Source organism: Fundulus heteroclitus, unplaced genomic scaffold (genome assembly GCF_011125445.2).
Source record: "Fundulus heteroclitus isolate FHET01 unplaced genomic scaffold, MU-UCD_Fhet_4.1 scaffold_61, whole genome shotgun sequence".
NCBI lineage: Eukaryota > Metazoa > Chordata > Actinopteri > Cyprinodontiformes > Fundulidae > Fundulus > Fundulus heteroclitus.
Window position 1 is genome coordinate 1,166,475 of NW_023397044.1, and position 26,686 is coordinate 1,193,160.

The following is a 26,686-nucleotide window of genomic DNA, read 5'->3' on the forward strand; positions in this document are numbered from 1 at the left end:
CTTATTTCAGTGCTTGAGGCTTTATTAAAAGTTTTTCTTTTTCATGCAACTCGTCACAAGAACAATATTCTGTGTAGTTTATGTTAACAGTGCAACAAAAGTGCTGCATGAGGAAACCTGTACACTTTGTATTTGGATAGTGTGTTATATAAATACATTTAACATTGACATATGACATAGTTATGCTAAAAAAAAAAAAATCTACAGTCACTTAGGAACCAGCTTATACTAATAGAATCTGGGGTTGCAGTGCATACCCCAGAAAGTGCTATATTTCCTATAGGATTTAACCTTTAAGGCTATTAGTGGGCTAAAGGTGAAGCAGAATGTAATCATTTCGCAAACAAAATGTGCTCGGTCAATAACTTCAAACTCAACCTTCGGCTTGCGTAATCACGGACTACAGCGCCCTCCGCCATAGAGGAGATATATTGTCTGGTCAGTGCGGTAACTAAGAGAAACCTGTCACTGTGAAAGGTGACGAAAAAGGTTCTAAACAGGCTAGAGGTTTGTGGAGCTGAAAAGAGGAAAGAAAATCAGCAGCTGGATTATACATAAAGACGCAGCTTGAACCCCTGTGTGCTCCAAGTGTCACAGCTGAGGGGAACATGTCGGACTATATGGGCTTGATGAAACTCAGCCTGAGTTTCTGAGATTATAGGCCTACATTGATAAAGAAACCCATAGATTAATGATAATCGGGGGTGTTTTCATTGCCTGGATATGAATCTGACAATTCAGATTGTGCCTTTTACAATCATCTGTAATATTTTCTTGTTAAAGTCAGAAAAAAAAAGATTGTATTATGTTGAACGTTTTTTTAAGAACTTTAAAACAACCATATTTTCCCCTTTTTAAAATCCTATAATATTGTCAACTCACATTATTTATACAATCTAAAAACTAGTAAACAGAATAAAAAGTTAAAGCCAGCAAAATGTAAAATAAAATGCAGATCCACAAAAACAAACAATAAAAACTTCAAAAGCTAACATTTTAAAATGAGAAAGAAAATCTGTTTTAAGAGAACATTAATTACAGAAAGTGAAATTGCCTGCCTGATATGTAAAGCTACTTGAATCCACAGTTTTGTGAAATGACAAAGAAAGTGCGGTTACCTCTTTGCACTCTTTGTTTTTTGGATGACTTGTGAAAAACTTTCTGCAAACCTGAGCAAACTAGAGGGAGTGTGTAAGCAGATCTGACAGATCCTGGTAAGAAAGGTCATGAAGACTTCTGGTTTAGCGACGTATAGAGTAGGTCGCGTTCTTCTGAGCTCCTGCAACAACCATTAAAAATGTTATTTTAGGCACACCATTTGTCGCTATTTTTCAGTGTGTGCTCTCTCACTATTATATTACGTGTTTAACGTTGTATTTTCGCCGACTAAAATGCCTCCGAAAGCTAAACCACCTACACAACCATCGCGGCCTGTCTCGCACACCGCATCCCCGCTTTGTAGGGACCCTTCCACCAGCCAGGTTGAAGCCGGAGGAAACATTCCCTGCGACTTTAAGGCCGAGCTGCTCTCGTCACTCCGGGTTGAGATGGCGACTATTTTCAAAACTGAGCTCAAAGCTGCCTTGACTGAGAACTTGTCGAGCATCAAAACTGAGCTCCAGGCTGTTAAGTCGGAGTTATCTAGGAGTATCATTACCATCCAGACTGAGGTGCGCACTGTGAAAAACACCGTAGGTGAAATGGAAACAACGCTCTCCACCTGCACCAATGACATCACTACCTTACAGGTTAAAGTGGAGCATCTGTCGAAGGAGCTGATTAGACTAGACAATAAATGTGAAGATTTTGAGACGAGATCACGGCGCAATAATATACGTTTAGTGGGAATTCCCGAGGATTCTCCCACTTCTTCCACCGCCACAGCCGTCTCAGCCCTGCTTAAGGAGGCTTTTAAGCTTGAGAAGGAGCCTCTTGTTGACCACGCTCATCGTATTCCCCAGCCGAAGCCGAGACCCGGAGAACGCCCTCGTCCTATAATCGCCCTTCTGCACTATCATACTGAAGTTTTTCTGTGTTCCCCGACCATACTCCGAAAACGGCTCATGCTCGGGCCGCCTTTAATGATGTTCGGCAGCGGCTCCGCGAAATACCGGGGATTCGCTTTGGTCTTCTCTATCCTGCGCGCTTCCGGATCACCCACAACGGTGCTGAAAAGGAGTTTAAATCAGCAGAAGAGGCCAGCGCTTTCATCGATTCGCTCAGTATGTAAGAGAACCAAGTAATGATATACAACAGCTAGGAAGCAGGGACAGCTAATATTAACATGTATCACTTCTTTCTTTTAATCTGCTTCCTCTTTTCAGTTTACCATTTACACATACACACACTGTTGTATTCAGTTTAATTTTGTTTTGATTGGTTTTACCTTCGACAAATGTTGCTAGACTTGCAGGAGTTCAACTTTAACTTGAAGTTTGTTAGTTTTGGTAAATGCCGTTTGTGTTTACTTTTGGGAACTGACTCCTTGTGGAGTTAGCACTGGGTTCCCCATCGTTTGGGGATGGGGTCATGTAAGTGCTATTGGGGGTGGGCGGTATGTTCGTGTTACGTTTTTTTTTTTTCTCCTTCCCTCCCTCCCTGGGGTGTGCAGTCGGTTCAATCTCATTTCTAAGAATCTAATTCATCGCCACCATTCCTAGTACTCCTAATTTGTCACACTTTGGGCCCTCTGTGAGATTCCTAAGTTGGAACATCAAGGGCATGGGGAGTCCAGTTTAGAAATCAATGGTATTGGCTCATTTGAAACGTCTTAAAGCCGACATAGTATTTCTACAAGAAACCCACATGCGCGCTAAAGATCAGGTCAGGCTCAAATGCCCATGGCTCTCTGAGGTGTTCCACTCAAGTTTTAACTCTAAAGCCAGAGGGGTTGCCATTTTAATTGGTATATCAGTTCAGTTCTTAGCTTTCAAGGTCATAGCAGATAGTAATGGCAGATATTTAATTGTTTCTGGCACACTATTTCATACTCCCATTTTATTAGTTAATATATATGCTCCCAATTTTGATGATCCATATTTCATGAATAAGGCATTTGAACTCCTCCCCTCTTTGAATAAAAGCCTTCTTTTAATTGGAGAAGACATGAATTGTGTAATTGATCCCAATCTAGACCGCTCTAACCCACAAACCCTGACACCTTCTTCAATGTCGAGTTCACTTTCAGATTGTGCAACCAAGAACGGTTCCATTGATCCTTGGAGATTTTATAATCCTGGTATCAAGGAATATTCATTTTTTTCACAAAAGCATAAGTATTTTTCTCGGATTGATTATTACTTTATTGACGCTAAACTAATTTCTAAGGTACTGTTTGTTAATTATCACCCTATTGTTATTTCTGACCCAGGTACTCCACACCTTGGAGTACTACTCCTTTCAGATAATAACTTTACAGAATTTATTGCAACCAAAATTGATGATTATATTTCCACAAATCAGAACGATACGGAACCAGTTTCCCCTTCATTGATGTGGGAATCACTAAAAGCATACTTACGGGGACAAATCATTTCTTACTCTGCCCACTTGAATAAGTCACGTAAAACTAAATTACATGAACTCTCTATTAATATCACCAATTTGGACCAACAACTTGCTTCTTGCCCCTCTCCTAGCTTACTTAAACAATGTGTTGACTTACAGACTAAATTCGATCTCAACACCACTAGTGATGCAGAGCGACGTCTTTTACGATCACGCTCCAGATATTATGAACATGGCGATAAGGCAAGCCGTCTCCTGGCTCATCAACTTCGTCGCCAGGCAGCCTCACATATGATTCCTCAGATAAAAGATTCATCTGGCTCATTGCATAAGGATCTTACTGCCATCAATTTGGTTTTTCACTAATTTTATTCCTCTTTATATATGTTGGAGTCTCCACCAGACACCACTGAAATTAATTCATTCCTGGATTGTCTCAATTTTCCTATGATAAGTCCTGATGCTGCCAAGAAACTTGACTTACCATTAACGGTTGAAGAAATCACACGTGCTTTGAGAAGCATGCAAAATAACAAAGCTCCTGGCCCTGATGGATTGTCAGTGGAATTCTTTAAGAGATTCCAGGAAAAACTGCCCCCCTTACTGCATGCTGTTTATAAGGAATCATTAAAACATGGTACTCTTCCTCCCACTTTAAGGCAGGCCTCCATAAGTCTCCTCTTGAAAAAAGATGAGGATCCAAATCTCTGCAGCTCATATAGACCACTCTTATTGATAAATACAGATGCCAAGATCTTTGCAAAAGCTTTGGCCTCGCGCCTGGAAAACATTGTACAAACTATTGTCTCACACAAGCAAACTGGGTTTATTAAGAGGAGACAGTTATTCTTTAATGTCCGCACGCTTCTAAATATTGTTTACTCTAAAGCTACCACAACAACACCCGAAGTAGTAATTTCAATTAACGCTGAAAAAGCATTCGACAGGGTTGAATGGGACTATTTATTTAATGTATTAAATAAATTTGGACTGGGCAATGGGTTCATTTCATGGATACGCCTACTCTATGCATGTCCACAAGCAAATATCTCCATTAATGGCATCCAGTCTAGTTTTTTCACACTATCCCGTGGCACCAGACAAGGCTGTCCCCTTTCTCCTTTATTGTTTGCACTAGCGTTAGAGCCCTTGTCAATTTTTTTGAGATCCTCCTCGACTTTTACTGGGATTTCACGTTTGGGCACAGAATTTAAGTTGTCACTTTATGCTGATGATTTATTGTTATATGTCTCAGATCCTGTTCTTTCCATTTCCACAATTTTATCTGTTTTCCGGAGATTCGGTTCATTCTCTGGCTACAAGGTGAATATCTCTAAAAGTGAATGCTATCCTATTAACGCTTCAGCCTTACAGCTCACACAGTCAGATATCCCTTTCAATTTAAACCTGACTGGCTTTAGGTATCTCGGGATCAACATTACCAGAACATTAAATTCTCTTTTTTCTACTAATTTCTCACCTTTATTATCTAAAATTAAAATAGATCTACAAAGATGGAGAAGTCTACCACTTTCATTAATAGGAAGAATTAACGCAGTTAAGATGAACATTTTGCCCAAATTTCTGTTTTTGTTTCATTTTCTCCCACTTTTTCTGCCCAAACAGTTTTTAAAACAATTGATCAGATTATCTCTGATTTCCTGTGGTGTGGAAAGGCTCCCAGAATCTGAAAATCCACACTTCAGAGATGTAAATTCAATGGTGGACTGGCACTTCCAAATTTCCAATTTTATTATTGGGCGGTACTGTAATGGGAGTTTTGGGTGGAATTCTAAGCAATAGTAACTGAGTTCCCATCTTTACTAATTGACGAGACGGTGGTATTACGTTCCAGCACTTTTATTGAGAAACAGAGCAGAGATTCACATAGTTGGAAAGTAATCGCACCCCACGGTTCCTCTGCAGTCTCTGTCTGCCCTGTCTCTGTCTGCCTCGCTTTTCAGGCTTCCCCTAATACTGCACCGTGGCCTTGGTTTGAGACATAACAAAGACAGTCTATCGTAAACAATCAGTATCCCTCAGCAGCTGCAGCATTTGGCCTTGCAATCAGAAAACAGTGGATCTCATACACAGACATCAGGTCTCCAGGCCTCCTCTGTCCGAGTGGTGTGAGGCCATAGTGACTTCAGAATAATAATTCTTATAACAGGTACACATTCAAAAAATCTCATACTGGCTCAAACTTATGAATCTGCCGTGGTGCAACTTGGAGACACAGTTATGTGGTTCATCATCCTTATCTGCCCTACTTACTTCCTCTACCCCATCCAACCTTTCTGGCTATAGAAACAATCAAGTGGTTCTTTCCACACTTAAAATGTGGTATCAGTTTAGGAGGCATTTCAAATTTAAGTCAGTATCCACTTTAACTCCTATACTAAAGAATAATTTATTTCAACCTTCATTTACAGATCCAACTTTCCTAGCATGGCATAATAAAGGCCTGAAGTGTTTTAAAGACTTCTAAAAAGATGGTATTTTTCGTACTTTTGTAGATATCTCAGAAGAATTTCATCTGCCACCTTCTCATCTTTTTCGATACTTTCAAATTAGACACTGCGCTAAAATTTTGTTTCCTCTCTTCCCTTCTGCACCTCCAACTCAACAGTGGGAGGAGCTATTAAACCATGACCCACTTCAAAAGTCCCTTCTCTAAAATTTATAACGAACTTCTGTCTGTCTGTCTGTCTGTCTTACGCTTATCCAGTTTAAAGTACTATTTAGACTCCATTTTTCTAAAACTCGACTGTCACAAATTTATCCCAATATCGCAGACAAATGTGACAAATGTCATGCCTCACCCTGCAATTTATCCCATATGTTCTTTTTTTGTCCATTACTTTCTTCCTTCTGTCATGATTTGTCTTGGATGAACCCAGAACACAGCACACACACACACACACACACACACACACACACACAGAGCTAGTTTCCAGAGTTTATTGAAGCAGCAAGAAGTGGATGATGAAAACCAGAGTCCATTTACCAGGCAAGGTTGAAGGGATGCAGGAACTGGCAGACAGGAACGGGACCAGAAGACGAACAGGAACGAGACAGGCATGGTGTACAGAGGACTGGAAATGAACCGGTGACTATAGACAAACTGAGGTGAGTTCTTATAGAGGTGTGAGCAGGTGGAATGAGTCCAAAGTTGATTGCAGCCTGACAGGTGTTCCCAATCAGGGCTGCACTGGGGAAGGAGCAAGAAATGTTCAGAATGCAGCCTTCAGGCTGCATCACGACATTACCCCCCCCCCCCCCCCCTCAAGGTCGGCTTCCAGACGACCAATAGCCTCCTTGCCTGGGCGGGTGGAGGGGGGTATCTGGATGGCGGACAAAAACAAAACAAAAGCTGGAACCCATCGGGCGCAGGAACCTCACGGGTGCAGAAAATCAGGAGCGCAGGATCCCTTGTCAGCGCAGGAACCAAGTGGACGCGGGGAAGGCGTCGGAACCCATGAGCGCAGGACTCTCTGTAAGCAAAGAACCCTTGAGAGCGCCGGAACCAGAGGCGGGCATCGCAACAGCGACCCCGGGGAGACGAACCAGAGGCGGGGCATCATGAACAGCGATCCTGGCGAGACTAACCAGGGGCGAGGCGTCTTAGTATAGCGAGCCAGGTGAGACGAACCTGAAGCGAGGCGTCGCAGAACAGCAACCCAGGCTAGACGAATCAAAGGCTGGCGTCGCAACAGCGACCCCGGGGAGACGAACCAGAGGCGGGGCATCGCAAACAGCGATCCCGACGAGACAAACCAGAGGCGAGGCGTTGCAGCACAGCGACCTAGGCGAGACGAACCAGAAGCGAGGTGTCGCAGAACAGCGATCCAGGCGAGAGGAATCCAGAGTCCTGCCAGCTCCTGCACCAAGCTCTGTGTGTGACTGAGTTCATCCTTTGACCGGTTCGTTCTGTCATGATTTGTCTTGGATGAGCCCAGAACACAGCACACACACACACACACACACAGAGCTAGTTTCCAGTGTTTATTGAAGCAGCAAGAAGTGGATGATGAAAACCAGAGTCCATTTACCAGGCGAGGTTGAAGGGATGGAGGAACTCACAGACAGGAACGGGAACAGGAACGAGACAGACATGGTGTACAGAGGACTGGAGATGAACCAATGACTATGGACAAACTGAGGTGAGTTCCTATAGAGGTGTGAGCAGGTGGAATGAGTCCAAGGTTGATTGCAGGTTGACAGATGTTCCCAATCAGGGCTGCACTGGGGAAGGAGCAAGAAATGTTCAGAATGCAGCCTTCAGGCTGCATCATGACACCTTCTGGTTGAATTATTTTGATACCATGTCAAAAATACTCTCTGTGTTCATAAAAGTCTCCCCCCACATTGCCATATTTGGGTTCCGAGAAGACCATAACCGGTTTACCCCTAACCAACAAGATATTTTGGCATTTACCTCATTACTGGCCAGACGCCGCCTTCTTTTGCATTGGAAGTCGACTAAAGCCCCTTCTATTACCCAATGGCTCAATGACACCATGTCTTTTCTGAAGCTAGAAAAGATCCGATATTCAGTGAAAGGTAATTCTGGTTATGCAAAGAGAGAGCTGAGCCAAAAGGCGAAGCTCTCGATTTACCGGTCGATCTACGTTCCTACCCTCATCTATGGTCACGAGCTTTGGGTCGTGACCGAAAGAACGAGATCCCGGATACAAGGGGCTGAAAGGAGTTTTCTCCGTAGTGTGTCTGGGCTCTCCCTTAGAGATAGGGTGAGGAGCTCAGTCATCCGGGGAGGACTCAGAGTAGAGCCGCTGCTCTCCCATGTCGAGAGGAGCCAGTTGAGGTGGCTCGAGCATCTGGTCAGGATGCCTCCTGGACGCCTCCCTGGTGAGGTGTTCCGGGCACGTCCCACCGGGAGGAGGCCCAGGGGAAGACCCAGGACACGCTGGAGGGACTATGTCTCCCGGCTGGCCTGGGAACGCCTTGGGATTCCTCCTGAGGAGCTGGCCCAAGTGGCTGGGGAGAGGGACGTCTGGGCCTCCCTACTGAAGCTGCTGCCCCCGCCACCCGACCCCGGATAAGCGGAAGAAGACGGACGGACGGTAATTCTGGTAAATTTTATGACAAATGGCTTCCCTTTATTACATTCTTCCGCTCTCTTCAGTCCTTTCCTTCTGATTGACCCCTCCCTCCCCCTTTTGTTTGTTTGTTTGTTTTCTTTTGTTTATTTAATTATTTTTATTTTTTTTTATTTAGATTTAATTTAACTTATCAATTTATTCCTTCTGAGGGGCTTTATTTATATTTAATTATAGCTTATTAAGATCTATTGTTATTTAATTGTTATTATTACGATGTTTATTATTTCGTTTTATTTTCTTTTAGTTGCATGGTGTACTGTTCGTACCACTTAATTTACAAAAACACCCTGGAAGTTTGACTATATCCCTTGTTCTCAAGTCTTCGAGATGCACAGTACCTTTATGGTGCCAATATGTACGTATTGTTACTTGCTATGATACCCTATGTGAAAAGGATGTATATATGGATACACATCTCTATTATTGTAATGTGCATTACTTTCTAATACAAATATGGGGAAAAAAAGAAAGGTCATGAAGCAAATGAAATAAATATATATTTTTTTTAAATCAGTCTCAATGAGACCAGTAGCCAATGAATTGCTGCTAACGCTGGAGAAATGTGCTTTCATTTTCTGGTACCAGTTAAAAGAAGAGCAGCAGCATTTTGGACCAGCTGCAAAGCCACAAGTGTTTTGTTAAGAGCCGTGCAGGAATCTAACCAATTTGTAATTAAAGCATAGATTAAAATCTTTAGTCAGCTGTCTCAGTTTGAAAAAGCTGGACTTGACAGATTTTAACTGTACATCAAAGTTAAGATTACTGTATTCTCAAGTATCACTGTCAGATACTGACTTTAAGGTCCCAGGTCAACACTGATGTTAGAGACATCACTGCACCCAGACAACATAAACTTTTGAGAAGTTTATTTTTAGAGCAACTATTTTCCTTTTTAGTCATAAAAGTCTGACTGTCTTTTGCCTAAAAAAAGAAGGCTAAGCACTGTTTTTTTCTATAACTGACTCCTAAGGGACGAGTAAAGAGAGAAGAGGAAGAAGCATGGAGCCTTGAGGCACTCTGCATGAGTGGTACTCTTTAATAGAATACAATAAAAAACCAGTTCTCCATTCTTAAAAAAAGGAGTGTAATAATACAATACTTTATCACTTTATTCAGTGATTATTTGTACATTTGGGGTCTGTTTTATTTGATCCATTCCTGCGGGTCTATATAGAAACAAACCATATTTCATAAGAATAAAGCAGACAGCTGGAATGGACTCGGGAAGGTGGAGTTTTGATGGCAGCAAACAGAATTTCTGGAGATTAGCGACAAGCAGAACAAATTGTATTTTTGTCAGAAATCTTGAAACGACTAGCGAGCCGTTTACTTGTTGAGTTACTTGGAGTTTAAACAGCAGTGATTCTCATCTTATCAGGCAGTGTTGGTATGTTGAAACAATCACGGGAGAACAGTTTTGTGTAACTTTCAGTTTTAACCCATGAACTGAACAATAACGTGTTCACACTTCTCTTTGACTTCTTAACAAAAGTAAAACGGCCTGAAGGCTGCATTCTGAACACTTCCTCGACTCCTTCCTCAGTGCAGCCCTGATTGGGAACACCTGACAGGACTGCAATCAGCCACGGACCCGCTCCACCTGCTCTCACCACTATAAGACTCACCTTCAGTTTGTCCCGGTTGCCGATTCGTCTCAGTCTCCTGAACACCATGCCTGTCTCGTTCATGCTCGTCTCCTGGTTCTGTTCCTGTCTGCTCCGGTCTGTTCTCGTCTGCCAGTTTCCCGTACCCCTGCAACCTCTGTCTGGTAAATGACTTTGGCTTCATCATCCACTACCTGCTGTCTCAATAAACTTTGGAAACCAGCTGTGTGTGTGTGTGTGTGCTGTGTCCGGGTTCATCCAAGACAATATCATGACAGAACGAATCGGCCAAAGGATGAACCCGGTCACACACAGAGCTTGGTACAGGAGCTGGCCGGATTCTGGATTCGCCTTCGCTTCAGCCCCAGATCTCCGTGGGTGCCTTCGCTTCTGGTTCGTCTCGCCGGGATCGTAGTCCACGATGCCCCGCCTCTTGGTTCGTCTCGCCTGGGTCGCTATGTTGCGATGCCTCGCCTCTGGTTCGTCTCGCCGGGATCGTAGTCCACGATGCCCCGCCTCTTGGTTCGTCTCGCCTGGGTCGCTGTGATGCGACGCCTCGCCTCTGGTTCGTCTCGCCTGGGTCGCTGTGTTGCGACGCCTCGCCTCTGGATCCGTCTCGCCTGGGTCGCTGTGTTGCGACGTTCGCCTCTGGTTCGTCTGGTTCCGGCGCTCTCAAAAGGTTCCGGCGCTCTCAAGGTTTCTGCGCTTCCAGAGGATCCTGCGCTCATTGGTTCCGACGCCTTCCCCGCGTCCTCTTGGTTCCTGCGCCGACAAGGGATCCTGCGCTCCTGAGTACCTGCGCCCGTAAGGTTCCAGGCTTTTTGTTTTGTTTTTCCCGCCGTCCGGATACCCCCCTCCACCCGCCCAGTCGAGGAGGTTATGGGTCGTCTGGAAGCCGACCTTGAGGGGGGGGTACTGTCATGATGCAGCCTAAAGGCTGCATTCTGAACACTTCCCCGACTTCTTCCTCAGTGCAGCCCTGATTGGGAACACCTGACAGGACTGCAATCAGCCACGGACCCGCTCCACCTGCTCTCACCACTATAAGACTCACCTTCAGTTTGTCCCGGTTGCCGATTCGTCTCAGTCTCCTGAACACCATGCCTGTCTCGTTCATGCTCGTCTCCTGGTTCTGTTCCTGTCTGCTCCGGTCTGTTCTCGTCTGCCAGTTTCCCGTACCCCTGCAAACTCCGTCTGGTAAATGACTTTGGCTTCATCATCCACTACCTGCTGTCTCAATAAACTTTGGAAACCAGCTCTGTGTGTGTGTGTGCTGTGGTTCATCCAAGACAATATCACGACACAGGGAAAGTTTAGAATGGTTTACCTAATGCACTTTTACTGTGTTTTCAAAGCTTGACCGAGCTAACAAGATAGCTTCCGCTAGCATTCTTTCAAACCATGCTTTCCTGATGTGGTTCGAGTGGGTTTTTATTGTTAAAACAAACTTTATTTCCATAAGGGTTTTATACGCTGGTGGGATATTAATGTTTATGTTGTCCGGTCCGCTCATCATGACCAAATAGAACTTAAAAGTATTTTTAAATTAGTGCCGAATGTCCACTAGCATAGCACTATTCTTAGATAATAGTGGTACCACTGAGTCAACACAACTACAATTCGTTTTAACATAATGCTTGTTTTGTTTCACTACCCCATCATTCGATAGTGCTATGAGCGTTAGTACATAATTAATAGGGAAGGTTAATGTCGAATTAATGGTGTTTTGTATAAATTTAGGTTTAACCCATCAAGCGACCGATTGCTACAGCGCCCCTAGCTTCCCGGAGGAATAATTGCATTAATAAAATCAAGTGTCCTAAAAGGACTGGTTTTCAGCCAATCATATTATTTTCTCAAATAATCTTTTGTTTAACTGATTTGTATTGGGAATGGGTTGAAACACATACCAAATGTTGTTCTAAATTAGTCAAGCTAATTTAATCTCATTCCATGTTCTTTAAGATGAACTTTGGTTCTCTAACTTAGATCTGCAATGAACCAGGATTCACTGAGTCATTCTTATGATGGTTTTCAACCATTTTATTTGTCTTTTTGTTTCTTCTGTGTCTACATAGTTCCTTAGCTTCTTTTTTATCTAAATTTTGCTTAGTAGTTAACATAACTTAAGAAAAACGTATTACTCTGAATTTTTTAAGTATTTAGAGTAGATAGAACAATATATAAGGTAACAAAAAACTATTAAATATTTTATCGAAACTGTTGAACCTTTAATATCTTGACAGTCTGAAGGGAAAACACACCAACAGGCTTTCCTTGAGGTTTGTGGATCCAGACCTGGAGGTTCGTTTCTCTGTTGAGAAGGAGAAGCAGAGTGGTGCTGCCTTCTGTTGCTCTTGTGCTGTCCTTCTCTTTACTACAGTGATGGAGGCACTTATAGATCCCAGGTGAGTTTCACATCAAAATCACTTCCCTTTACATTTATATGCAGATTTGTGAAAAATTGCCATGAATGTTTTTACCTAACTGCTATCTGTCTCATTTTGCTTTTCGGTGTTTGTTTTTAAACAGGCTAATTATAAACTACATCACATTCGCAGTGGGAGAAACTTTGCTGCTTATCCTGACAATCTGCTCTCTTGCTGCCATCTTTCCTGGAGTGAGTGACAAACCTACTTCCAGACCATTATCACTGACTAAGATTAGCTTGGTATACAACATAACTGTTGGATTGTTTTTGGTGTTATGTAATACTTTTGATTTTGTCTAGTTATGTAAATTTAATTTACTGACATCCACCAAGCCGGTCGATATTGACAGCTGCTTGGATGGTCTCTGCTTAGGCGACACAAAGTAGGCCAGTCAATTCCATGACCATATAAAATATAGACTTACTGTAAACAGTGCTTGAGGCTTTTCAAAGCAACCAATACTGCATTATATGTTGTAATTTCACTAGCCCAAAGTGATTATACAATAGACATAGTCAGGAGGTACTGATATCTGACTGTGAATATCAATCTGTCCTTGATTTTACTCTACCTACATGATTTTTGCAAACCTCTGCAGACATTTTTGTTCATACTCTATCATAAGTAAAAGTTCAGGCAAAACAGAAAGAAAATCTAAAATTCCTCAACAAAATTAATTTTATAAATTAAAGATTAAAGCTTTGATTAAATTACTGAAAAACTATTATTATCATCCCTTGTTTTCTTTTTTATTTAAATCTTCCATCATCTTCTTCTTTTACTATTATTCCTTTCAGTGATCTACTTGGCTGTCTCCAAAGGGGATCATAACTTCAGGCTTACCCTATCATTTCAAATCCTGTTGTGTCAACCGAAATACACAGTCCAAAAACATGACTGTTAGGTTAACTGGCTTCTCCAAATTGTCCTTAGGTGTGAGTGTGTGTGAATGGTTGTTTGTCCTGTTTGTCTCTCTGTGTTGCCCTGCGACAGACTGGCGACCTGTCCAGGGTGTACCCCGCCTCTCGCCCAGTGAACGCTGGAGATAGGCACCAGCAACCCCCGCGACCCCATGAGGGATTAAGCGGTTTGGAAAATGGATGGATGGATGGATGGATAGCGCCAATTCATGAAACATGTCATCTCAAGGCACTTTACAAAGACAAGTTCAATCACATTATACAGATTGGGTCAGATTATACAGATTGGTCAAAAATTTCCTATATAAGGGAAACCAGTTGATTGCTTCAAAGTTCCGACAAGCAGCATTCACTCCTGGAGAAGCGTAGAGCCACAGGGAGAGTCGTCTGCATTGTACATGGCTTTGCTGCAATCCCTCATACTGAGCAAGCATGAAGCGACAGTGGTAAGAAAAACTCCCCATTAGCAGGAAGGAAAAACCTCCGGCAGAACCGGGCTCAGTATAAACGGTCATCTGCCTCAACCGACTGGGGGTTACAGAAGACAGAGCAGAGACATAACAAGAGAGACAAAAAAGCACAGAAGCGCACATTGATCCAGTAATCTGATTTTTTTTTTTTTTTTTTTTTTTTTTTGTCAGGGACAATGCAAGCACATTATTACATTCATAATTGTAATAGGCAGAGCCATAACAAAATGTGTGGATGTGTTGCATGAAAGGTTTCTAGCCTATAGGCTAATTTGCAACCCCAGTCCCCAGTCAGGCCTTTATAAAATACATTTTCCTAAAACGTAGCTCACATTGCACAATCATATATAAAGTACATTATAAAAGACAACCATTAACATTGTATACAATCCTAACAACATTACACAAAACAACATCTTACATCCAACATAATCATAATGACTCATGTTCACATATTTGATTTTCTTTCAGCCAATGTTTCACCTTTCTATTAAATGTTTTCAGGTCAGTTTCTATTTTCATTTCCGTTGGTAAATCATTCCAAAGACGGATCCCTATCACTGAGAAACTTGACTGTCCAAAAGTGGTTTTGCGCCCCTCTGCTATACAGTTGCCACCCGCTGCTCTCCTAGTGTTAACTCTCCGTGTATTTATTTTTGTCACAAAAGAACAGAGTACGGCTGGAGCTATATTGTTTGTGCATTTAAAAATCATCTTAAGAAAAGAAAACTTAATAAAACTATCAAGATCTAAAAGCTTATATTTCTGTACAATCAAACAGTAATGCCATCTAGTTGGTTTCTGATCCATAATTTTTTAATGCTTCTTTGTATAGTGATAAAATAGGTTTAACTGTTGTCTGGGAGGCTTGACCCCATACAGTAACACAATAAGATAAATGAGAAAGTATCATGGCGTGCAAGAACAGCAAAGCTGCTTTAACAGGTATATGCTGCCTTATCATTCTAAAACAGTTTAGATTTATCCGGACGGTCTTACAGAGTTTATTATTGTGTTTATTAAATTTAAGTAGGGAATCCAGACATTGTTACCTAATGTTCTACATTAGATGGTAATAGCGGGTGAGCCGTCTTCTCTGGATGATGTCACAGTTAACTGGATGATGACCAGTTCGATGTGCCCCTGGGCAAGGCACTTAACCCCAAGTTGCCTACTGAGCTGCGTCTCGGTGTATAAATGTGTGTGCGTTAGTGAGAGCGACTGGGTGAATGTGGCTATAGTGTACAGCGCTTTGGGTGGTCAACATGACTGGAAAAGCGCTATATAAGTTCAGTCCATTTACCATTTAACAGAACGCCAGACCAGGTGTACCTACTATGAAGATAAAAGAGAGAGAACAGAAAGTTAAAGCAGAAATGACGACACGCAATACATCATTGAAGAACAGTAGAACTCTATAGAGTGAGAAAACTAGATCCTAATCTCCCCTTTTATCTAGGTACCTTCTCTGTTTTCTTCATCTTTTCCTCAATAAATGTATTTGATTCTTTTATGTACAAGGGTCATTGTCACTTAGTACAATAATGGTTTGATTTGCAAAGTGATGGAATCAATTTATACTGCTCAAAAATAAAATACTTAACACAATGTAACTCTAAGTCAGTCACACTTCAATCAATCAAACTGTCCACTTAAGAAGCAACACTGATTGACAATCAAATTTACGTGCTGTTGTGCAATAGACAACAAGTAGAAACAATAGGCAATTAGCAAGACACCCACAAAAAAGGAGTGGTTCTGCAGGTGCTGACCACAGACCACTTCTCAGTTCCTGTGCTTTCTGGATGATGTTTCGGTCACTTTTGAAAGCTAGCGGTGCATTCACTCTAGTGGTCGTATGAGACGGAGTCTACAACCCACACAAGTCGCTCAGGTAGTGCAGCATATCCAGGATGACACATCAACACGAGCTGTGAAAAGAAGGTTTGCTGTGTCTGTCAGCATAGTGTCCAGAGCATCGAGGCGCTACCAGGAGACAGGCCAGTGTATCAGGAGACGTGGAGGAGGCCGTAGAGGTCAACAACCCTGCACTAGAACTTGAGCCCTGCAAAATGACCTCCAGCAGTCCACAAGTGTGCATGTGTCTGCTCAAACGATTGGCAAATTCGCCCTGTACTCTTCACAGATGAAAGCAGGTTCACACTGAGCACATGAGACATAGTCTGGAGAACAGTCTGCTGCCTGCAACATCCTCCAGCATGACCGGTTTGGCAGTGGGTCAGTAATGGTGTGGGTTAGCATTCCTTTGGGGGCCACACAGCCCTCCATGTGCTCACCAGAGGTAGTCTGACTGCCATTAGGTACAGAGATGAGATCCTCAGACCCATTGTGAGACCATATGCTGGTGCGGTTGGCCCTGGGTTCCTCCTAATGCTAGACCTCACGTGGCTGGAGTGTGTCAGCAGTTCCTGCAAGAACATTGATGCTATGAACTGGCCCGCCCGTTCCCCAGACCTGAATCCAATTGAGCACAGTGGGACATCATGTCTCGCTCTATCCACCAATGCCACGTTGCACCACAAACTGTCCAGGGGTTGGCGGATGTGTTAGTCGAGGTCTGGGAGGAGATCCCTCAGGAGATCATCCACCACCTCATCAGGAGCATGCCCAGGCCTTGTATGGAGGTCATACAGACACATGGAGGCCACACACACTACTGAACCGCATTTTGACTTGTTTTAAGGACATTACATCAAAGTCGGATCCACCTGTAGTGTGTCTTTTCACTTTCATTTTGAGTGTGGCTCAAAATCCAGACCTCAATGGGTTAATACATTTGCTTTCCATTGGTAATTTTTGTGTGATTTTGTTGTCAGCACATTCAACTATGTAAAGAACAAAATATTTAATAGGAATGTTTCATTCATTCAAATCTAGGATGTGTTATTTTAGTGTTCCCTTTATGTTTTGAGCAGTATATATTTTGCAGCTGCTTTGCTTTGGTTTAGTTTATTTCTCCCCTCAATTCAGCAACAAGACTACACAAAATTGACTACACAAACTATTTGCATCATGTAGCAGTTTTCTTCTTTTGAGCCACAACCACAGCAGTTAAGGGGAAGGGATCACAGAGAAAGTTTTCATGTTTTGACAATCTGTTTAATTAACAGAAAGATGCAGGTTCAAGGCAGAATGATATAACATCAAAACTAATTTATTACGAGACTTGAACATTTTCTCAGGAAAATAAAGATGTGTCATGACCATGCCTGCAAGCTGAATTCTCACTGTATTTGTGCATTCACAAACACACGAGAATCCCTCTTGTCCCACTCCCGCCGCAACCTTTCGAGAAGTGACCCAGGACAAGTTGGCCAATCACGTTGCAGTATTATGGTTTAAGGCGGGACATACAGATGTGACAAAAGCAAGAGGTGTCAAGCCCGAACCAAAATAAACATAGCAGCGCAGGAGGATGCACACACTGTTGCTGCTATCACATCAGTTTTCTCAGGATCCATGATTTTATCTTTGAAAGAAGAACAGCAAGAAGTGCCTTGACCAGTACAACTTGTAGTTCTTCATGGCACTTGCTGCTTGTGAAATTTTCATTTGATACCAATTATGGGCTAAAACCAAACATTTGTAGTTGAGCACTAGGTGTTGCTTTGCAATAACATCCCTCTTTTCCCCGGACAGATTCAAGTGGAGCAGGTCCAGATTGATAATATGTAAAACTAAACCAAGAGTGCTACACATTATCAATCTGGCTTGCCAGATTAATTTTTACAGATCTTTGGAAATGTGCTGTTGTATTGTATCAATGTAAAAAAGAAATGCTCTACATTTCACAACCTTCATTTGAATGTCTGGTGACTGGTTATTTGTAAAAACAGCTAAGCCTCACTTGTGCTGTTTTTGCGATCTGAAGCACAGCTTTTCTGAGCGGCTGATTCAGCCACTAAAAAAATCTGACTTTGTCCACTTCATTTGGCTTGGCATTGGAGACAAAGTGGCCGTAATCCATACGGGTTCCATTGTAGCCTAGCTAGCACTCTCACCCTATGTCTGCGCTTCCATTTGTGGATTGTCCTTGTCAAGGAAGTCTCTGGTGTTTTTTATTACAACGGAGTAAATCATCAATCAGAGTATGCTTATTCATTTCTACTTCCCTTCCTGGCCTATCCTGTCAGCTGACCAGCAGCTGCTTCAGGTGCCGACGTCCAGGAGGAAGCACTGAGGGAACAGGGCTTTCAGTACTGCTGCTTCTTCATTGTGGAATTACCTCCCCCTGCACATTAGAAAGGCTTCTTGATTGTTTATTTAAAAACAACTAATCTTAAACCTATTTTTATTGGCTTTTAATATCAGCAAGACTTTTTTGACCTTGTTTGTTTTAATTGTCTTTAATCTTTTATTGTCCCAATGCCATATTCATATATTGTTTTTGATTTTCTTTATAGTGTACAGCTATGCAGTTTCAGCAGTTTTTTCCAGCTATAGTTTCTTTAAAGCGCTTTATAAAAAAAGTTGGTATCGTATCGTATCAAGGATAGTTCACACTCCAGTTCTCAGCTATTTGAGCTGCTGCCCTCTAGGAGGTGCAACAGATACATCAGAGCTCAGACAAACATGATGAGAATCAAATTCTTTCCATGAGCCATCACCACCCTGAACACCCACATGCAACAATCCCATCAATCAACATAATGTACAATGTACAATATAGACTGTCATTGGCACTTATGCTGCTGTCTGTTTATTCTGTTTTAACAGTGCAATACATTTTTACCGCTGTTCCCATCAGTTTTCACCTGGTAAAAATATACTTTTATTTTTTTTATATTTTACCTGCAGTATTTTTAATGTTTAGTGTTTTAACTGTTTATTGTACCTTTTATAAACTTTGTGTCTGCACTGAAAAGGAGATGCTCTAAAATCTCTATACATTGCATAGCAACCATTCTGTTTAATCATGTGAACTTAAAACCCAGAGTCTGGTGTGTGTTAATTTTAATATCCCCAAAGGCTATAGAACCTTGCGTCTTCTAACTTTCAGCCTTTCAGATCACCTGTTTTAATTCATGCGCATATCCCTATCCATAACAAATAAAAACCCACCACAAGGATTAATTATAATTATTAAAACCTCAAAACTTAAACAAAGTTTAAGTTTGCAAAGTTGCTACATCATAACTGCATATTCAGAACTTCTCCCAGAGCACTGACTGGAGTATGTTCTGGAATCTAGACCTAGAAGAGTACACAACATCAGTAATCTTCATGAGATGCTGTGTAGAGTGCCAAAATCAACACGTATATGAGTGTTTGAAAAATATGAAAGCATAGTGACTAAGGAAGTACCACATCTTTTAAAAGAACAGGAAATGACCTATAGGGCTGGTAGCATAGAAATGTGCAACACTGCCAAACATAATCCTAAATAGGGCATAAAATCAGCGAAAATGTGCTATAAAGAGAAAGTCAAGCCCTACTTTGCCTAGTACACATGTGGCAGGGAATCCAGGATCTGTCAAACTTCAGGGGTAGCAGGGACACACCAACATGACTGGAAGTAAAGCTGGATAAATTTTTGTGAGATTCGAGAGAGAGAGAGTGCTATAAGGTGGAAACGTGTAGCACTGTCCTGGTCGTCAAGGCAGGGGAAATTGTGTGTATCCTAAGATTTGTTAAGACTGACAAGGCAGATGGTCCAGATGGAAACCCCAGCTGGAAACTTGGAAACTCTGTTCATCAGTTTGCTTGTGTTCTTACAGACACTTTCAATGGGTCTCTTCTAAATACCACTGTACCAGCTTGCCTTAAAACCACTACTATCATCCCGGAGCCCGAGCACATGGACATCACCTCCTTCAAAAACTGAGTTCTCATCACCTTTCAAACCAATGTTCTTCCTGAAACAGTGACCACTGGCCTGCAGATGAGTTCAAACTGCAATGTAATTTTGCCCTGGTGATGTTGTTCTTCTGTGCTGGGACATCCTTTTGGCTAGTGGATACTTTGTTTCCCTGATGTATAACTGGTCACAGTCCTCCTGGTACTTAACAGCATACACAACATTACTCTGATTGTGCTGGAGGACTGAATCTTTTGGGTCAACAAGTCTTTACAGTAATGTGTTTTGGAAAGCCATTCTTAGAAAATAAACATCTCAGTTTCTCTGTAACTCCTCCAACATATAGAATGACAACTGGTCTGGGTTTGGGGGTCTCCATTTCACTGGATGGATGGCTGTGAGTCCTGTTTTTTGTCTGCTTTGAGAAAAGCCCAGTTGTGATAACCACATTAATCTAGGGCCTGCCTTGTGTGTGATTTCACCTTCTTCCTGGCTCCTGGGTTTGTGGGGACATTGTCTGCGTTGTTTTACAGGGTCCTGATGAGTCCCAACTTGTGGTCCAGTCAGTGATGGGAATCAAACTGCGAGTGCTAGTCTATGTGGGTGGGTTTGCGGGACATGTAAGTTTCTAACCGTCCTCCATTTGAGATAGATATGTCACAGTCCAGGAAAGCCAACCTGCCATGTTTTATATTTTCTCATGTGAACTTTAAATATTTATCCATATAGTTGAAATGATGAATAAAATGTTGGACTTCTTGAGATTTAAATTTAACCCAGATGTTATCAACATGCGTTTACCAATGGCTTGGTGGTGTCACTGAAAAGGACGCTAAAATTAATTTTTCTATCTCCTCCATGTACAGATTTGCAACAATAAAATGGCAAATGGACTGAACTTGTATAGTGCTTGTCCAGTCATACTAACCACTCAAAGCGCTGTACACTAGAGCCAAATTCACCCAATCGCTCTCACTAACGCATACACATTCATACACCAATACACAGCTCGGTAGGCAACTTGGGGTTAAGTGCCTTGCCCAGAGGCACATCGACATGTGACAAAAAAACAACCCAATAAATCTTGTTTTTCTTTTCACAGTTAAGCAGGTTATTACAGAATTGAGAACTCTGATAGATGGTTATTTGAATATTAGAAACTGGATCCAATGGATCCAATGCACAAACTGTGAGGGAACATAAATATGCCAAGATGATGATCCTTTTTGACCCATACATTCAGTCACAAAGGTAAAACAATTATGGTGCTCTCATCATATACATTATAAGGTAGGCAGTTAGCCTTAATGGTCTTTCCCAAGCACTAATACTAGATGATGTAAGTCCACAATATAGCCCCATTATATATCTGCCCCATATGGGATTCAAACTCAAGTCTCTCACATAGGAGTCACAAACCCTACCAACTGAGCTATGCAGCTGTATTGTTTTTGGTCATCGGAGAACTTGGGGCAGTAAACTCAGACTGGAGAAGTGGCACCAACAGATACCTGGAGAAACATCAGGCATCTCAATCTGGAAGAGTGAGATGTCTGATGATATATATATATATATATATATATATATATATATATATATATATATATATATATATATATATATATATATACCCTCTGTATAGAGGGGATCCAAGTGAGGTCACCAAGGCTCCTGCTCCATCGCTGGATGCCAAGGCTCCTGCTCCACCTAGAGGGTCATTGGACTTATCCATCTGAGAGGCTGCCACATCGGGGTTGTCCACCGTGACCCCCGCCAGAGACTCTGCTCAGCCAGGGTTGTCCACCAGGATGTCCGCCAGGGACTCGGCTCCGCCGGGGTCGTTCACAAGGATGTACGCCAGAGAGTCTTAGTTTGCCCTTTTTGGGTTGTTTTTTGGTCTGTTCCTTTCAAAACATTGGACTCTGGTCCCCCGTCCTTTTCCTCCCTCCACCCGCCCTGTCTGGGTTGTTTTTTGTTTTGGGTTTTTTGAACTTTTGAGATTATTTTTAAGGGCGTCTGGTATCCGCCCTTCAGGAAGGGGCATTGTCATGATTTGGGTTTTTGTTTGTTTTGCTTTTGAACTTTTCTTCAGCCTGTCACCTCTTAGCCACTCTGCTCCAGTCAATTAGCCCACATCACTCCACCTGCTGACAGTAATTAGGTTCTACTCCAATCACCTGTTTACCAGCCCATATATACCTGCCTATGCCAACTAATCCCTGCCAGAACATCTTACTTCTTCCTGCTCCTCACCACTCGACTCAAGTAGGATCGCCTTGTGTGATGTACTACTACTCCACTAGCTAATGTGTGCCCTACCAACTGGACTCTGCTCCTAAGAGGATCACCTATTCTGCGAGCTGCAGTTCTGCCTGTTTTTCCCCGTGAGTTCCTGCTGTTTGCTTTGCTTGTTCTGGTGGTTCTCCATCCTACATCGCTCAGTCTGGTCTCCCCTTACCTGCCTCATCTGGCTCATCTCTGCCTGCTGCACCATCTGCCGAGACTCTCCCACCAAGCCAAGCCAAACTCAACCAGGATTCATCGGTTAAGACTGTCACTGCTAGCCTGCCTCACCTTCCACTATTCAGCACTCTCAATAAACCTTTTAATAATAACTCAGTGTCTGGCTAAATATTGGGTTCACCTGCAGTAACCGTTACAATGTGTTCTCCACTGGCCCAAATTATTTGGGTCATATGTCGTGGAACATCATCACCACAGTAGGACCTTCAGTGAAGCAGCCCATATTCCGCCAGTCAGAACTGATTTTTCAACTTCCCCAGGGTGACCTTTGGTGAGGGTAGGAGGAAGCTGCATAAGTGGTGACAGTAAGAAATCCACTCGTTCCAGTATCCACATGGTGAGTGATGCACCTGAGCCTAATCTGTTCTGTAGTTGGACAAACAAGCAGCTTGCTGTTGCCCAAAAGAGCGACCCTGACATAGGACCTGTTTGGGAATGGATGGATAAAAGGGAAAAATGTCCTGCTTGGGCCAGTATAGCGGCATGTAGCCCGGCCAGCAAAGCCATATGGTCGCAGTGGAAGAGACTCTACAGGAAGGATGAAGTCTTGTTGAAGTTTTTCTGCAGCGAGGGCAAGTGGGAAATTGGAAAATAAAAGCAAATGTTAAAAAAACGGACTACAAACTTGAACTAATGATGTTTCAGTAAAACAGTTTAACTAGAACAGTCAAAGTCAATCCTAAACAAATGTATTTTTAATGCTGATTTAAAAGAACTCAGGCTTTCAGCACTTTTATTGTTTTCTGGAAGTTTGTTCCAGATAAGTGGAGCATAGGAACTAAATGCTGCTTCTCTGTGTTCGGTTCTGGTTCTAGGTGTGTAGAGTAGGCTGGGGGCAGAGGACCTTAGTGGTCTGGAGGGTTGATATACTGATAGCAAGTCTGTCTGTATGGGGGGCACTCAGAGAAGGTTGCAAGTACCCGGGTCGATCCCCGCTTCAATCCCCAGTCCTGACATTCTGGGTCCCTGAGCAAGACCCTTAACCCCAGATTGCTCCCCGGGCGCCACACATGGCAGCCCACTGCTCCCCAAGAGGATGGGTTAAATGCAGAAAGCAAATTTCATTGTAATGTATGTTTCAATGAATGCGATATTACTACATATTTAGGTGCTAAGCCATCCTGTGATCTATAGACTAAAAGAAGTATTTTAGAGCACTGGGGTGATGTGCTCTACTTTCTTAGTCTTAGTAAGGACACAGGCAGCAGCGTTCTGGATCAGCTTCAGCTGTCTGATCGACTTTTTAGGCAGACCTGTGAAAATACCGCTGCAATAAATGGATTAGTTTTCCAGATGAGTCCATCACTACTCCCAGAGTTAAGATAAGATACGATAAGATAAGATAGGCTTTATTGATCTCACATTGGAGAAATTCACTTGGAGAAATCCACATCGGCTCATAATAAAAGGTGCAAAAATAGGAAAGGTGCATCAGTTATAAAAAGGGAATCTTCATATATATATTGAATCTTATATACAGTGGATCAAAGAAAAAGAGAAAATAAGAATAAAAATACAAAAAGAAATAGGAATGGGTATATGATGTCTTATTGACATTCACACACATATATATATATATATATATATATATATATATATATATATATATATATATATATATATACAGTGTGCGATTTGCGAAAAAAACAGAGGGGAAGATCATTTCAAGTGTTTTATAAATGAACAACAATAACAACAAGGTTATGTGGCCTGCATGCTGTCTGGCTGGAGACAGCATGCAACCTGTCCTGGGCGGGAGGGTGGAGAAATCGGCTGCTGCTGCTTCTTGTCTTGTGACGCTGCCTGCAAATCTTCATCATCCACCAAAGTTCGTCCTGTAACATTACCATGGCTGTTCGTCCCGTCATCTACTCTTGACCTTTTCTGTTTCTTTTTCGGGCCAAAATATGACAAAATACTTGTCATATGTTGACGTTCATGCTGCCACATGTTCTCATTCTTTACTTGGTTAGCTAGCAGCTGCTCTTTCAGGTAAATAGCTAGATCCAGTAGGTTAGACTATTGTTTTTAAACTTGCGCTATCTACTGTACTGTCTGGACTCGGGAGTGATAATTAGTTTACTTCCATGCTTCGAGCAGAAAACATATTAATTCTCTTTAAAAACAGACAACAAAAAATGTAATTAACAAATGTGAAGGACACAAGATATGTATTTATATTAGGGCTGTCAAACGAATAAAATTTTTAATTTGAATTGATTAATTACATAATGTCAATTATTTACTCGAGATTAAATGCAAATTAATAGCAGGTTTCATCCTTTTATTTCTGAAAGTGTAATAGCCTGTTTGGGCATTTTAATGCAATTTTGCAATAAATGACACTTATAAAATACATGCTTGTACAAAAAATATTTTTATTTTGTTATTTTTCAAGCACTTTTGAGAATGGGAATGAAAACATCCTAGTGCCAAATGTTAAACTCTGGACTATAATGGCTAAATGACTAATGACGCCCTGATGTTTACACAATGTGTAATTAAATTTGTAAATAAATACCTTTTTTCATGCCAGTATATTTGTTTGGTTCTTAAACAAAGATAGACATGGTATTAGGTATATACATATATGTATATGCCTAATATAAACAAAAGTCATAAGTTTTATTTTTTGTTTTTTCACTCTCTCTCTCACACATCTAATTCTGAGCTTTCACGCCAACAATATTTTTGCTTGCTGTTTATATCCATATTCATACAGTTTAAGCCTGGAAAAAGGTTTTAAATTTCCAGGTCTTTCCAGTCTTACACTTTGCTTGCAACTGGGCAGGAGCTTAATACCCTGAATGAGACTGTTTAGCAACTGTTTAGTAACTCCAGGTCCTTCGTTTGGCAACGTGATTCAGCCTTAGTTCGTCAAATACAGAGAAAACAAATTAATAAGCAGTAAAGTACGGTTTATGGTTGAGTTTCTGCAATGTTATCAGCATGTTAAAAACTCATCTTCAGAACCAATGTCTGCTCAAAATGGTGATCTGCACCAAGTAATCTACATTCATACTACCGATATTTCACTACCGATATTTCAGCTGAATACAAAGTGTCTAGTAAAGGCAGGTCTCTTAATAACCGCTGTTTCCTGACTTAGGAATCGTTTATTTTAGAGCCCAAATAAACGATTTCACTTTCAGAAACGTGCCCAAAAAAAACCGCAACCCTTGACTCATGAAATTTACAAGCGCCTTTAGAAGAAAACAAGCCCAAAGTCGCATGAAATAAACAGTCTGTGCAACAGTGAGCGCGGATCTGTTTTGCTACAGTCTCTAGCGCTCTTGAAACTATGGAAAGCGTCGAGGATAAAATAAACACAGTGCGGAGAGCGCGGCGGGGAAAAACCATTAGGGAACGGTGTGTGTGTTTTGATGCGCAATTAATGGCGACAAAAAAAATGTCGTCCGTTGGGGTCTAACGCGTTAAAAATGCGTTAAAACTGACAGCCCTAATTTATATACATTTTTAAAAATCCATAATATTACTTATTTAGACCATTGGGGGGAAGGAATGTATCCCCCCCCCCCCCCCCCCCAGGGATAAAACATGAATGACCAGAAGGGGGGACGTCACACACAGAGGGGGGGTAAATCCCTCCCAGCAAATCGCACCCAGTATATATATATATATATATATATATATATATATATATATATATATATATATATATATATATGTATTGACATATATTCACGTGGTCATAGCAGCAGAAGTCACTTCTTCAGGATTATTGCACAGTGTATTAAATAGATTATTGCACATTAGTTATAACAGTTATGGTTACAGTTATAGTGCAGCATTGTATAATCTGGTAGCAGCAGGAATGAATGACCTGCGGTAATGCTCCTTTTTACAGACAGGATGTCTAAGTCTGTCACTAAAGGAGCTGCTCAGCTCCTCTAGTTCAGGCTTGATCAGTGGTTCCTAGCTGAAGCAACTGAAGCTGTGTGCTAACTTTTGATCGCTCCTCTAGTTTGGCACATCCATGCATTGATTTCTTCTAAGCATTTACCCAGTGCTTGAATCGGTTTATAGTCAGCTGGTGACATGGTGATGTAGAGCTGTATGTCATCTGCATAAGTTATGATGTTGTTTTTTTATGATCTGAGCTAGAGGAAGCATGTAGGTATTGGGTGGATGGACCCTTGGGGATGGACCCTTGGGGAACCCTACATGTGATTTTTGTCACCTCTGATGTTAAGTTACCTACTGACACAAATAAGTCCCTGTCCTTTAAATAGGATTTAAACCAGTCGTGCACTGTCCCAGAAAGGCCA

The 26,686-nt window shown here is 41.8% G+C and overlaps 1 protein-coding gene across 11 annotated transcripts in view; it reads left to right on the forward strand.

The window, feature by feature from the left end:
* Positions 1–26,686, forward strand: part of adcy3a (adenylate cyclase 3a) — a 232,927-nt gene that overhangs the window by 115,082 nt on the left and 91,159 nt on the right. For all 11 annotated transcript variants that reach the window (XM_036133327.1, XM_036133331.1, XM_036133330.1 and 8 more), the window contains 2 exons: positions 12,481–12,642; positions 12,767–12,854. In XM_036133327.1, the coding sequence (XP_035989220.1) occupies positions 12,481–12,642; positions 12,767–12,854 (250 nt within the window). The remainder of the gene's footprint in view (positions 1–12,480; positions 12,643–12,766; positions 12,855–26,686) is intronic.